The sequence below is a fragment of the Saccostrea echinata genome, unplaced genomic scaffold (genome assembly GCF_033153115.1).
Source record: "Saccostrea echinata isolate AGI-Se365-2 ecotype Australia unplaced genomic scaffold, CSIRO_AGI_Sech_v1 ptg000022l, whole genome shotgun sequence".
Classification (NCBI taxonomy): Eukaryota; Metazoa; Mollusca; class Bivalvia; order Ostreida; family Ostreidae; genus Saccostrea; species Saccostrea echinata.
In genome coordinates, this window is record NW_026889771.1 from 5531169 (window position 1) to 5546482 (window position 15314).

A 15314-nucleotide genomic window follows, 5' to 3' on the forward strand; every position below is an offset into this window, starting at 1 on the left:
ACAGCATAATTAACAGATCAAAATCATCAGTATATCCTGGTGCTTTTGTACAAAATTGAAAATTTGTGGTGTTCGAGATGTACAGCAACCATCACTTTTGTTCATATGGTAAAATGATCTCTCAGTGTTAAAAAAGTTACATCCCTATCGTAATTTTTGTAAAGTGAAATAAAAAAGTACTTGGTCCATGCTGTGTCTAGTTTGATAAATATTGACCACGGTCTCTTGATCCGATATATTCAATCATCCGTGTTCATTTTTTTTAAATAAATAAATAAATAAATAAATAAATAAATAAATAAATAAATAAATAAATAAATAAATAAATAAATAAATAAATGATCGCCCACAAAATGTTAACATGTAATCCAAAAATACAGTTTCCCTCAGCGAATCTCTAAATAAATCTATAATATCTGCAGGCTATTTGCGTTTGAAGGACATTTTATTTTCTCTTCTCACACATCTTTCCGGAACAACATTTTGTATTTTATTTTCATCTAGACAACTTCCTGTTCATGCCGTACAACTAACTAAAACTGAAAAAGAATAATGCCGGTTTACAAAGGTTTGCATTTCATTTCATGATACAGTCACGTGTTGAATATTAAATTATTTTAAATTGAACCAATTGAACCTTTGTATGATTTAGATAAAGAAAAAATTCATAACCCGTAGGTTTTTTTTTCTTGATTATCGTAATACATGTAGAATGATATAGCAGTATTTCATGGTATCGACATATTCATCGAATTTATTACTTTCTCTCAAAACAATAGATCTTGTCATACCTATTCAAGGATTTTTGTGAAATATTTTCATGAATTTGATGATTTTGATGTGGACTTCGGAATCATAGTATTGGAAAGAAATTAAAAAAAAAATGGGATGGTGTATATTACATATATTACTAATCAAATATATAGGAGTAGGTATGCATATTTGATTTGTTGCACGAAAACACTTTTCCAGTCTTAAAAACATGACAATGGAAGATGTTTATGTAGTGATTGATTATATATATTAATCGCTACAAAAATGCTTTGTTTAGCCATGTCGTGCAGTGTATATGCATAATTTAGTCTACTTGTGACCAACAATAAAGAAGTAGACCTATTTAGATGTATCTTACCATCTGATGTACCAGTTTTACTCATTCTTTGTTTGTAGTTAACGTTAAGTGGGGAAAGGAGAAGTTTAGTGATGTTGAATGCAACACAGATGAACCACCAATGGTGTTCAAGGCTCAGCTGTTTGCTTTGTCAGGAGTTCAGCCAGATCGACAGAAAATCATGATCAAAGGAGCAACTGTGAAGGTTGTCAACATTTAGAATTTTGTTTCTCAAGTCATGACCCTTCCCATGATATTAGAGAATTTTTGTTGATGATTTTGACCATTATGAATAATTTTTAGCACACAAATCATACATTTCTTTAATCTGTTGATTTTTTTTTTTAAGTTCAATGTTTTTCAAATGTATTTGATTTTATTTTATCAAATATAATTTTATTTTTTGAAACAGGATGAGGACTGGGGAAACATCAAATTAAAGGACGTAAGTCTATTAGTAATGGTTTTATAAGAGTCCTATACAAGAAAATAGAGGATTATTAAAGGTATTCTTTAAACTTATAATGTCTGTATAGGGAGCCATGTTAATGATGATGGGTAGTGCTGATGCCTTACCACAAGCACCTGTTGAAAAGACCATGTTTGTGGAAGACATGACAGAACAGCAATTAGCTACAGCAGTAAGTATCTAGACAGAAAATGGAAGGGGGTAAGAAATCAGGACAGTAAATAGAAGGAAGGACTTCAAAATGTTTTTTGAAAAGGGGATAGCTACATGTATTTGTAATATGCAATAATATAGCACAAGGGATTAAGAAAGGAAAAAAAAAAGATTGTAAAACCTGTACATGCTGTAAGAATGATAGAGTTTGAGACATATAACAAATTATTCTGCTTGGTTGATACTTCATTGATATAAGATGAAGGAATGCTGTTGAACTTATAGTCTATAACTATGGGAAAGCAGAAAATCAGTAATAACATACTGACAGTGATGATTTTGATAACTTGTTAATACTTGCTAAAATCAGCATTTTGTAATAAATAATCATATTGATAAACATGTATGTTGAGCTTTGATATATGCAGGGAACTAACTTTGTTTCTTGTGAATTTGGGAACATTAGTTTGTACTTAATCAATTTTTCTTTTCACCAGTTGGAAATGCCTCCAGGTTTAACAAATCTTGGAAACACTTGCTACATGAATGCCACAGTACAATGTCTGAGAGCTATTCCAGAGCTCAGAGAGGCCTTGAAAAAGTAAGCTGTAAATCACATTTTATCTAACTTCACTGAGAATGAAAAGAAATAACTTTCAGTGTAAAATATGATTCTGTTTCTTAAAAAATATACTATAATTTTCAATAGGTATAGTGGTGGGCTCACCGTGGCTGGTGGAATTTCTACTGCAGACTCAATTACAGCAGGTTTGAACCCCCCCCCCCCCTCCCCCTTTGATTTTTTTATTTAAATAAATCTAGATCCTTGAATTCTGTGCATATTCTATTCTTAATTAAATGTGCTGTTAGGATTTGATATTGTGCCATGTTACTGTATGTAGCTCTTCGAGATCTGTACAGTTCTATGGACAAAACTGGTGCTGCCATTCCACCCATTATATTCCTCCAAGTCCTTCACATGGCCTATCCTCAGTTTGCAGAGAAAAGTGAACATGGTGGATTTGCTCAACAGGTAAAATATTATTCCATATTGAAGTATTTATTTCTTGAGCACTATACATATCTTTTTTAAAACCTCGTTATCTTGAACTCAGTGGGATCGAGAAAAAACTTTGAGATATCCGAGGATCTGAGATATCAAGGGTAAAATACTAAAAGAATAAGTAGTTGGGACTTCCAAATCACTTCGACATATCCATGGTATTCAAGATATCAGTGTTCAAGATACCGAAGTTCAACTGTATATCATTATATGTACATGATGTTCTGGAGTGTTTCTTTTTTTAAAGATGAAAGGAATTAATTCTGACACTAATATTTCAAAGTTTAAGTGTATGTTTGTTTGTATACTTAGAATCAGATTCATTGTCTCCTCAAGATTTCATACTGTTAATGAACTTTTTTTTCCTTGAAATTCTACAGGACGCCAATGAATGCTGGACAGAAGTGGTCAGGTGTCTGCAACAGAAAGTAGATGTACCTGAAGAACTCATCAAGGTGACAAGTCACAAAATAAACCACCGACAAATACATTATCTTTACACATCAAGAAAATGAATTCCTCCTTTCTGTTTAAAAGAAATGATAAAATAAAGTAATTCTTTTATCCTTAAGATACATGTACGTTATATTCACTACATATACATGTACTGTTGGTATACTATTTAGAGATTAAAAATGTCAAGAAAAGTAATAATATTGCATGTATTTGGATGGTATTTCGATTTTTATATACTGCTAATCTGTTTGATATTTCAGAAGGGTGCCAAACCCAGTAATAAATTCATTGACCAGTATTTAGGTGGAGAATTCCAATCCACGTATCCTTTGAAGACAGATTCTGAGGAATCAATTAATGTCTTGTGTTGTTTAATATCAAAATACATTTAATTACATTGTGTGTGCATTAATATTTTTTCGATAGCAAAAAAAAAAACCCCAAACATCCTGGTGTTAATTCCTTTTGTGTAACACATTTTACTTCCAGGAATAAATGTCTAGAGTTTAGAGGAATGCTACATGAAATTATTTAAAACAATAGTTCAAGATACATGTAACTGATATTAAATGCAATACTGGAAACTGTAAGAAACCTTAGCTGTTAACCAGAATGAAATGTGAAGAGGCAGAGGAGGAGCCGGAATCAAAGTCTATAGAGAAATTCTACCAACTAAGCTGCTTCATTGAAAAAGGTTCTTATCTTCCTCAGTTTCACATTTAAATCTATAGAGAAATTCTACCAACTAAGCTGCTTCATTGAAAAAGGTTCTTATCTTTGTCAGTTTCACATTTATAAAAGTTTTAGGTGTTTAAATGCATGTGTATGTAAATATGCACAAGGACTTCTGAATATGAAATTTAAAAAAAAAAGTGATTAGACAAATTGTTATTGTTGCAGATGTGAAATACATGCAGACTGGTCTTAGAAATGTGAGTTCAAGTTTAATATGTTTTAGACTAAAATAATTATTTTAATTAAGGCATCTTCTTTCGAATAACAATGAATAGAAGAAAATATATACATATGAAAAATTCCTTACAAAAGTAGATGTCGGAAATGAAATTAATTTAATATGTATCAATCAAAGGATGTAATAAATTCTAGGGATGAGTATGTGCAAGAAACATTTTTACTTTTTAAAGTTGAGTTTAATTAATGGAAATACATGGACATGTATTTTCTACTTTTTTCTATTTTTATTAATTACAGCGTTTGGAAGAACACATAACAAAGAATTCTCCAACTTTGGGTAGAGATGCTGTATATAAAAAAATTGTGAGCTCTTTTTTTTCTCTTATTTTGATTACCTTAAATAATATTTAAAATGTTAAAAAAGAGCTATATGGATGATACATAATAAAGGATACATGTATACTGACCTTATTTGTAATTGCAGAGTAAAATAAATAGACTTCCGGGATACCTAGCAATACAGTTTGTACGCTTCTACTACAAGGAGAAAGAAGGTGTTAATGCTAAAATTTTAAAGGTAATGTTATCTTAGATAAAAAAAAAGGATACAAAATAATAATAATAAAAAAAGATCATTCAAATTCAAATTGATAGAAAAAAATGTTAGTGTTAGATACTTGTGATTCTTCTATGATTAAAAATTATCTTCTTTAAAGTATAAAATGTACATGTACTTGCTTACAGTACATGTATGTACTGAATGATTCTTTATTTTACCCGAGTACTTAATATCGCAAAATGACTGCAAGTTGCCTTATCCCGAGAATATGAATTCATGATTGAACTGTTGATCTAGAGTTTTTAACATGTATTTTAGCAGTGTAAAAATAAAAGAGAGTTATTTTATTTTGGAAGAGTTGCTTCTCACAAAATTATGCGATAATTGATTCTTCAAGGACATGTATATTTAGGAATCTACTGTATAACATTTTGTTTCCAACTGGCATAAATAATGCTGTTAAAGGAATGCTGATGTAATAAAGAGTAGTATCTAATGATTAAGTTTTAGTGTACATATAACCACATAAGAAATACAGTTACCACAGTGGTACATGTTGATTCCTGATGTTATTTTAGGATGTAAAATTTACAATGAGTTTGGATGTATATGACCTTTGTACACCAGAACTACAAACCAAACTTCAGCCTACCAGGGACAAATTCAAAGAGTTGGAGGACAAAAAAGCAGAGGAAATGATACAAGTATGTATACAGGGGCCTGTCAAGTAATGGGAACTAATACAAGTATGTATACAGGGCCTGTCAAATAATGGGAACTGATACAAGTATGTATACAGGGGGATGTCAAATGATGGGAACTGATACAGGTATTTATACAGGGGCCTGTCAAATAATGGGGACTGATACAAGTATGTATACAGGGGCCTGTCAAATAATGGGGACTGATACAAGTATGTATACAGGGGCTTGTCAAATAATGGGGATTGATACAGGTGTGTATACAGGGGCCTGTCAAATAATGGGGACTAATACAAGTATGTATACAGGGGCCTGTCAAATAACGGGGATTGATACAGGAGTGTATACAGGGGCCTGTCAAATAATGGGGACTGATACAAGTAAGTATACAGGGGCCTGAAGCATACATTCATTCAAGTTTTATTTTAAACAGAGAACTTTTCATTCAGGGTAAGACCATAATTTAAATTTACATACACATAAATGGGTGTACGTAAATATTGCAGAAAATTTTATATACAACTGACTTAAGTTTACAAAATTTCATATCAATATGAAGTTTGTATTGGGTTAAGAACAAGGCGAAACAGGTAAGCATATTTTTTCCATGAGCCTTTCAGTATATAAATTCAGGGAGAAACACATTTGTGAACAACTTTCTTATACTTTTAGAACAAAGCCATGGGGAAGAATGCAGAAGAACCAAAAAAGCCAACAAAAAAAGAACCATACTGGTTCCCTGATGGTGGGTTAAATTAAGTTCATGTATTTTCATTTCAATACTTCTTCCAAACATATGTTTAACTTAGTTTGAAATATAGGAGCGTAAAAGATTGTACTTGGGAATGCTGTATGTGGCCATAGTATTTGATGACCTTGAATAAAGAGGGAGGTCAGGGTTACAGGAGTGGGGATTACATATAAACCCTCATAATGCAGGGATTGTAATATGATTTTTTTTCTTCACATATGTAGAGCAAAAGGTCATTTAATAATTGTCAAAGATTCAAACAAAGCATACTATGCCGAAATAGTGCCTAGCTTTTTTGAAGAAAATTTGACAGCGCCCACACCAGGGATCAAACTCACAACCCCGAGACTGTCAGTCTGACATGCTACCGATTTAGCCACAGACGCTGTTATCTAAAACTCTGTATTATAATATATATAAACTTAGTTTCAAATAGCTTACACTTTAAGAAAAAGTAAATAAAATTATTTATCAGCATAATAATAACAATAGTGTTGTACTTTGCATGCAATATGCCTTAATAGTAGTCAGGGTTTGACACTTAGTGCACTCGCCTCCGGCTCGTGCACCATGTGTCAAACCCCGACTACTATTTAGGTATAGTGCATGCAAAGTACAAAACTGTTATGTAAATATACTCTGGTACGAGTTACATTACATGTACTTGTATAGATGTATCTCTTTGAAAGAATTATGCACCTTGAAGTCATGTCAATTTTTCACGAAGTATGAATATTTCTAATATCTACTGTGATAAAGAATAAAATGAGGGTGATTCATGCCTAGCTCTGATAAAGAGAGATAACTCTCTTTGGGCTAAATATTCTTTATAAAATTATCAAGTAATAAGGCATTTTTTGTCAAATTTTGACTCTCAAGATATGCTGAAATTGATTGTGTGCATTTAAATTAGAAATGAGATTTCTCTTAGAAAAATCATTTCAATTAAATCAAAATTTTACATGAGTTAACAAAGTGGCGAAGATCCTTAAAATGTTTTCAACAAGATACATGTATTTCCTAGATTTGTCTTGATTTATATAAGAAACATTATTTTTTAAACATTTTCAGACTTAGGATCAAACAACAGTGGATTTTATGAACTACAAGCAGTACTCACACATAAAGGAAGATCTAGTTCCAGTGGACATTATGTAGCCTGGGTAAAAAGGCAAGGAGGTAGGTAAAAAAAAGTTATGTTGTTACAGCAATATTTAAATTTGTTCACATGTTTATAGTTAAAAATGAATCTTTTGTTTAAATTTCCAGATGAATGGTTCATGTTTGATGATGACAATGTGACATGTATGACATCTGAGGATGTGCTCAAATTATCAGGAGGAGGTAATTATAACAAGCACCACATTTTACGATTGACCTTACATTGATATTTCAGATACTATGGATATGTCGAAGTGATTTGAAAGTCCCATCAACTTCTTGTGTGCATTTTCATTTCATTGTCTTATACTCTTGGATATCTCAAAGTTTTTTTTTTACTTAAAGCTTCCTGGAAAAATATACTGGATTTAAGGCCAAATAAAATTAATTAATAGTTTCTCAGGCCAAAAATTTCAACATTCAATGCGACAGGCATTTTTTTTTTTTGGAAGCAGGTGTTATACCATTTTTTCATGTCAGACTCAGTCATTCAACAAAATGATATATCAACTGATTCTTACTTTTTTTGTTCTCTTACATTTATTATAATATGTATTCAGCTTTAAATAATGTTATTCCAAACATTTGTTTAGAAGTTGATTTAAAAAATACCGTATTAAAAAAGGGAAATAACTCGATTTTCTTTTTCAACTTGATAAAATAGAAAATTGAGATATTTCCCTTTTCAAAATGTCAATAAAATTGATCAATGCGGCAGTTTTTTACCTGATGTGACGGTGCCTGAGAAACAACTTATGATAAATTTTTTGAGCCTTATTGAACATTGGGTTGCATGATTTCATGTGCTGCTTGATTTCATGTGTATATATGGATGTTTTCAGGTGACTGGCACTCAGCATATGTTCTGCTTTATGGACCACGGATATTAGAAGTCCCTGTGGAGGAGGGAAGTTGATTTGACTGAGGCAATATATTGTGCACTGTATGAAATAAAATTGAGGTGTTCTGTGACTGGATGGAAGATAGTATTCTATTTCTAAACCATGTAACTATCCTTCTATGATGAACATAATGAAAGATTATTTCTTTTTATGTTAAAAAGATCCTAATGTTTAAATTGCATGTAATGTAATGAAAAGTGCTACAATTGCAAAATTTGTTCAAAATCAAGCATATTTAGCAATTAAATCTATACATTCAGGTGTTATCAAATTCATTGCTTGTTTATGTGAAGGTGGAAAATTTGATTTATAAAAAAAAATACATTAGTTTTGTTCCTTGACTCAGCTAAAGAAATGGAATTATGATTTTTTTTTAATTTTTAAATGTATTGGGGTTAGAATCCTGGGTTAAACTGGGTGAAATTGTTGGAGGTACAGATCTTGACTTTCATATAGGCCTGGGTTGGCATTGAAGAACAATTGGTGATGGGTTTTCTTGTTCCTGTGTGGTTGCGTATTTAGACATAGACCCTTCTTTAGATTTTTTGAGGGTGCGTGACGCTGCCTCAGCAAAAGATTTAGAAAGGTATTGAAAAGCTCTTTTATTTGACTCACCTACTTTTTACTTGTGATACCACACAATAATCTTGTAGTTCTTGACTTTACTTGGATATACTTTGAATTAAATGTACATTAAACAGTAGTCGACAATAACAAGACTTAAAACTGGGATATGAAGTATAGGACACTCCGAGCAACCAATGGCAGGCAGTGAGCAATGTTCATATAACGATAATAATAGTACATAGAACTTGAATTTAAACAGCAAGAAAAATCTGTTTTCCAAAACTTTTTTTGAAATAAAATATTATTAGAAAATATGTTAATTTACACCTTATTTTCAATACCATAATATAAAACAAGAACGGACTTCATTTTATTAATTGACATTGCATTGTAGTGCAGTGCAATAAAATGCAGTTAAATTCTTATTATGGTAAACAGTATAAATTCTCTTGCAAACAAAAAAATCTACTCATCATTCAAAAATTTTGAATCTTTTGCACATACTCAAACTAGTCATTCGATAAAAAAAACCCAGTAACACGTAACTTTGCATGTAAAGGACTTAGTGTGAGCTTATCTCACTAAACTAGTACTGCTAAGCAGTATTGAAAAGCGTCTTTGATTGTTCTACAAAGTCATCAGCGCTCTGTTCGAGTCTCAAAATATTCACTCATCAGTCAAACAGGAAAGTTTATATTTTTTTCACTGTTTTTCATAATAATAAAAATTGACCAAGTATGTTTTAATTAGACAGTATATCAAGCATTACAATGCAATGTATTGTAGGACAGTTATATTTTTATTGAAAAGCAAAATTAATTAGCTTGCAATTAAAGAACTTCACTCGACACTCCAATTTTCCTCAGGATGTTTCGCATAAATCCATATCAGTCTTTCATAAAAAAAAAAAAATCAGTGAAAGTAACTGTTCTTTGATGAGAACTTAGCCCTAAGTACTGTTATCAGAATATATCCAGTTTATCCTTCCTAGTGCTTATCTGCAGCACTCTCAAAATTTACACTAATCAGTCAAACACGAGATTTCTCTCTTTTTCAATCTTTCATATACTCAAACTAGGCGTTGCATAAAACAATAAACAGTAGTGAAAAAAATTGTTGAAAAATCCTTCGACATTATTACTGCATTGTTAATTTAGATTCGTTTGAAAGAGAACAATCATATAAGAAAATGTGAATGAAAATATTCCATTCAGTCTGTTTTTGAAAACTTTTTTCAAAATAAAAATATATTGGAAAATATGTTAATTTACACCTTATTTTCAATACCATAACATAAAACAAAAATGGACTTCATTTTATTGATTAACATTGCATTGTAGTGCAGTGCAATAAAATGCAGTTAAATTCTTATTATGGTAAACAGTATAAATTCTCTTGCAAACAAAAAAGAATTCACTCATCAGTCAAAAAGGAGTGTTCATTTTTCCTGGATCTTTTGTGCATCCTCAAACTAGTCATTCGATAAAAAAAAAAAAACCCCAGTAACACGTAACTTTGCGAAAGTCCTTCGACTTAATTACTGATTGTTAATTTTGATTCATATCAAAGAAAACAAATATCTAAGAATATGAGAATAAAAGAAATGCTCTCTAATCTGTTTTTGAAACCTTTTCCTTTCAAAGCATAAAATGAAAAAAGTGTGTGTATTCAATCAGTTTTTAAATTCAATTAAGAAAAAAAAAATGACTAAGTTAATTTTGATTGGACAATTGGGCAGGCATCACAATGTATCGCATTGTATTGCAGCAGAGTGCAGTATGGTGCAATTCTACTTGTATTTAAACAAGCACAATTATTTTACTTGTCAATGTATTAGAAATATTCCCCACCATCCACCCTCCAAAGACAGCTTTTATATACAATTTGTCCTTGTGATTGAATGTTTATTTGGAAATTTGCATAATGTAAGTTTTGTTTCAAAGTTCGATAACTCAAATTATGTCCCTTTGAACAACGTAGACAAAACGATCATTGATTTCTGCTTTATATTATGTAAATGTTCAAGCAATGCTAACGAGTAGCAGGCTTGTATACTATATATAAGACGTTAGAGAGACATTCACAAATGACCATGTGTTAAAGTCAGAGTAAATAACGGTTACGGGTAATGTCGCGTGTAAAGGACTTTGTGTGAGCTTATCTCACTAAACAAGTACTGCTAAGCAGTATTGAAAAGCGTCTTTGATTGTTCTACAAAGTCATCGGCGCTCTGTTTGAGTCTCAAAATATTCACTCATCAGTCAAACAGGAAAGTTTATATTTTTTTCACTGTTTTGCCTAATAATAAAAATTGACCAGGTATATTTTAATTGGACAGTATATCAAGCATTACAATGCAATGTATTGTAGGACAGTTATATTTTTATTGAAAAGCAAAATTAATTAGCTTGCAATTAAAGAACTTCACTCGACACTCCAATTTTCCTCAGGATGTTTCGTATATATCCATATCAGTCTTTCAATTAAAAAAAATCAGCGAAAGTAACTGTTCTTTGATGAGAACTTAGCCCTAAGTACTGTTATCAGAATATATCCAGTTTATCCTTCCTAGTGCTTATCTGCAGCACTCTCAAAATTTACACTAATCAGTCAAACACGAGATTTCTCTCTTTTTCAATCTTTCATATACTCAAACTAGGCGTTGCATAAAACAATAAACAGTAGTGAAAAAAATTGTCGAAAAATCCTTCGACATTATTACTGCATTGTTAATTTAGATTCGTTTGAAAGAGAACAATCATATAAGAAAATGTGAATGAAAATATTCCATTCAGTCTGTTTTTGAAAACTTTTTTCAAAATAAAAATATATTGGAAAATATGTTAATTTACACCTTATTTTCAATACCATAACATAAAACAAAAATGGACTTCATTTTATTGATTAACATTGCATTGTAGTGCAGTGCAATAAAATGCAGTTAAATTCTTATTATGGTAAACAGTATAAATTCTCTTGCAAACAAAAAAAAATCCACTCATCAGTCAAAAAGGAGTGTTCATTTTTCCTGGATCTTTTGTGCATCCTCAAACTAGTCATTCGATAAAAAAAAACAACCCAGTAACACGTAACTTTGCGAAAGTCCTTCGACTTAATTACTGATTGTTAATTTTGATTCATATCAAAGAAAACAAATATCTAAGAATATGAGAATAAAAGAAATGCTCTCTAATCTGTTTTTGAAACCTTTTCCTTTCAAAGCATAAAATGAAAAAAAGTGTGTGTATTCAATCAGTTTTTAAATTCAATTAAGAAAAAAAAATGACTAAGTTAATTTTGATTGGACAATTGGGCAGGCATCACAATGTATCGAGTGCAGTATGGTGCAATTCTACTTGTATTTAAACAAGCACAATTATTTTACTTGTCAATGTATTAGAAATATTCCCCACCATCCACCCTCCAAAGACAGCTTTTATATACAATTTGTCCTTGTGATTGAATGTTTATTTGGAAATTTGCATAATGTAAGTTTTGTTTCAAAGTTCGATAACTCAAATCATGTCCCTTTGAACAACGTAAACAAAACGATCATTGATTTCTGCTTTATATTATGTAAATGTTCAAGCAATGCTAACGAGTAGCAGGCTTGTATACTATATATAAGACGTTAGAGAGACATTCACAAATGACCATGTGTTAAAGTCAGAGTAAATAACGGTTACGGGTAATGTCGCGTGTAAAGGACTTTGTGTGAGCTTATCTCACTAAACAAGTACTGCTAAGCAGTATTGAAAAGCGTCTTTGATTGTTCTACAAAGTCATCGGCGCTCTGTTTGAGTCTCAAAATATTCACTCATCAGTCAAACAGGAAAGTTTATATTTTTTTCACTGTTTTGCCTAATAATAAAAATTGACCAGGTATATTTTAATTAGACAGTATATCAAGCATTACAATGCAATGTATTGTAGGACAGTTATATTTTTATTGAAAGGCAAAATTAATTAGCTTGCAATTAAAGAACTTCACTCGACACTCCAATTTTCCTCAGGATGTTTCGTATATATCCATATCAGTCTTTCATAAAAAAAAAAATCAGCGAAAGTAACCGTTCTTTGATGAGAACTTAGCCCTAAGTACTGTTATCAGAATATATCCAGTTTATCCTTCCTAGTGCTTATCTGCAGCACTCTCAAAATTTACACTAATCAGTCAAATACGAGATTTCTCTCTTTTTCAATCTTTCATATACTCAAACTAGGCGTTGCATAAAACAATAAACAGTAGTGAAAAAAATTGTCGAAAAATCCTTCGACATTATTACTGCATTGTTAATTTAGATTCGTTTGAAAGAGAACAATCATATAAGAAAATGTGAATGAAAATATTCCATTCAGTCTGTTTTTGAAAACTTTTTTCAAAATAAAAATATATTGGAAAATATGTTAATTTACACCTTATTTTCAATACCATAACATAAAACAAAAATAGACTTCATTTTATTGATTAACATTGCATTGTAGTGCAGTGCAATAAAATGCAGTTAAATTCTTATTATGGTAAACAGTATAAATTCTCTTGCAAACAAAAAAAAATCCACTCATCAGTCAAAAAGGAGTGTTCATTTTTCCTGGATCTTTTGTGCATCCTCAAACTAGTCATTCGATAAAAAAAAACCCAGTAACACATAACTTTGCGAAAGTCCTTCGACTTAATTACTGATTGTTAATTTTGATTCATATCAAAGAAAACAAATATCTAAGAATATGAGAATAAAAGAAATGCTCTCTAATCTGTTTTTGAAACCTTTTCCTTTCAAAGCATAAAATGAAAAAAGTGTGTGTATTCAATCAGTTTTTAAATTCAATTAAGAAAAAAAATGACTAAGTTAATTTTGATTGGACAATTGGGCAGGCATCACAATGTATCGCATTGTATTGCAGCAGAGTGCAGTATGGTGCAATTCTACTTGTATTTAAACAAGCACAATTATTTTACTTGTCAATGTATTAGAAATATTCCCCACCATCCACCCTCCAAAGACAGCTTTTATATACAATTTGTCCTTGTGATTGAATGTTTATTTGGAAATTTGCATAATGTAAGTTTTGTTTCAAAGTTCGATAACTCAAATTATGTCCCTTTGAACAACGTAGACAAAACGATCATTGATTTCTGCTTTATATTATGTAAATGTTCAAGCAATGCTAACGAGTAGCAGGCTTGTATACTATATATAAGACGTTAGAGAGACATTCACAAATGACCATGTGTTAAAGTCAGAGTAAATAACGGTTACGGGTAATGTCGCGTGTAAAGGACTTTGTGTGAGCTTATCTCACTAAACAAGTACTGCTAAGCAGTATTGAAAAGCGTCTTTGATTGTTCTACAAAGTCATCGGCGCTCTGTTTGAGTCTCAAAATATTCACTCATCAGTCAAACAGGAAAGTTTATATTTTTTTCACTGTTTTGCCTAATAATAAAAATTGACCAGGTATATTTTAATTAGACAGTATATCAAGCATTACAATGCAATGTATTGTAGGACAGTTATATTTTTATTGAAAAGCAAAATTAATTAGCTTGCAATTAAAGAACTTCACTCGACACTCCAATTTTCCTCAGGATGTTTCGCATAAATCCATATCAGTCTTTCATAAAAAAAAAAAATCAGTGAAAGTAACTGTTCTTTGATGAGAACTTAGCCCTAATTACTGTGGCGCTAAAATTTTGACTGTGGCGGAACTATGGAGCTGATTTTTTAACTGTGGTGCTCTCTGCGACTAGTAACATGAATTACACTGAAAAGGAGATTTTATAAAGTTTGAAGAGAGAGTTAGAGACCCCGATTTTGTATATAACGCGTATTACAACGAACATATACATACATGTAATTATGAATTTATCCTATTTATTGGAGTTACCACAATACATGTATCGGTCGAACACGTGTTTACTTGGTGTTTATGTATAGATTGTCAATTTGATTGGCTATTATATTTATCGCATTATTTTGTTATATATTATTATATATTATATATTTGTTATATTGTTTTTACTTTCTAAACAAATAGGCGTGTCATTATATGACAATCAACGTTGTAAAGAAAGCTCAAAACGTTCCATTCAAACGGGAATTTTACCTCTTTAATGCGCTTCATTGTATGATCGATATCAAATGGATTGAAAAAAAAAAAAAAAAAAAAAAAAAAAAAAAAAAAAAAAAAAAAAACAATTTAAAAAATGTTTATATGAAAAAATACAAAGAGTAGAAACTATGAAAGATGCCACGGGCGTTTGTAATTTGTTGCTCCATTGTTAACTAGAAAAAATGCATATGAATAATGTACTCTGTGCCACGTCCAGAACACTAGCGCTTCAAGGTTAAGGAAAACGAGCAGCATACCTTATGCATTTAAACAGTTAAATGGACAACGAAGTTTTTTTTTCATATTACAATACCCGTGATCATCTGTTTTGGTCAGGGAGCCCACCTGACAATTGTATTCACCGATAGTACAACAAAAGAATGCAGACGAAAAT

At 31.0% G+C, this 15314-nt stretch overlaps 2 protein-coding genes across 2 annotated transcripts in view; one reads left to right on the plus strand and one right to left on the minus strand.

Moving 5' to 3' along the window:
* LOC133190280 (translation initiation factor eIF-2B subunit beta-like) overlaps positions 1 to 15314 on the minus strand; it is a 234850-nt gene that overhangs the window by 171755 nt on the left and 47781 nt on the right. The gene's annotated exons all lie outside the window — the stretch shown is intronic.
* LOC133190818 (ubiquitin carboxyl-terminal hydrolase 14-like) lies at positions 504 to 8500 on the plus strand. The gene is made up of 18 exons (XM_061326503.1): positions 504 to 568; positions 1171 to 1316; positions 1524 to 1556; positions 1648 to 1752; positions 2231 to 2334; positions 2443 to 2501; positions 2636 to 2766; positions 3177 to 3251; positions 3513 to 3574; positions 3864 to 3946; positions 4153 to 4184; positions 4465 to 4530; positions 4652 to 4744; positions 5305 to 5430; positions 6100 to 6172; positions 7250 to 7357; positions 7448 to 7522; positions 8182 to 8500. Exons 1-18 carry the CDS (start codon positions 553 to 555, stop codon positions 8253 to 8255), a joined length of 1461 nt encoding a protein of 486 aa, XP_061182487.1. The 5' UTR covers positions 504 to 552; the 3' UTR covers positions 8256 to 8500.

What these genes read in the sequence shown, in the direction of transcription:
- LOC133190818 (XM_061326503.1), top strand. An exon ending in GAAACATCAAATTAAAGGAC is followed by an intron (nt 1,557 to 1,647) that starts GTAAGTCTATTA and finishes ATGTCTGTATAG; the next exon opens with GGAGCCATGTTAATGATGAT. An exon ending in ACCATACTGGTTCCCTGATG is followed by an intron (nt 6,173 to 7,249) that starts GTGGGTTAAATT and finishes AAACATTTTCAG; the next exon opens with ACTTAGGATCAAACAACAGT.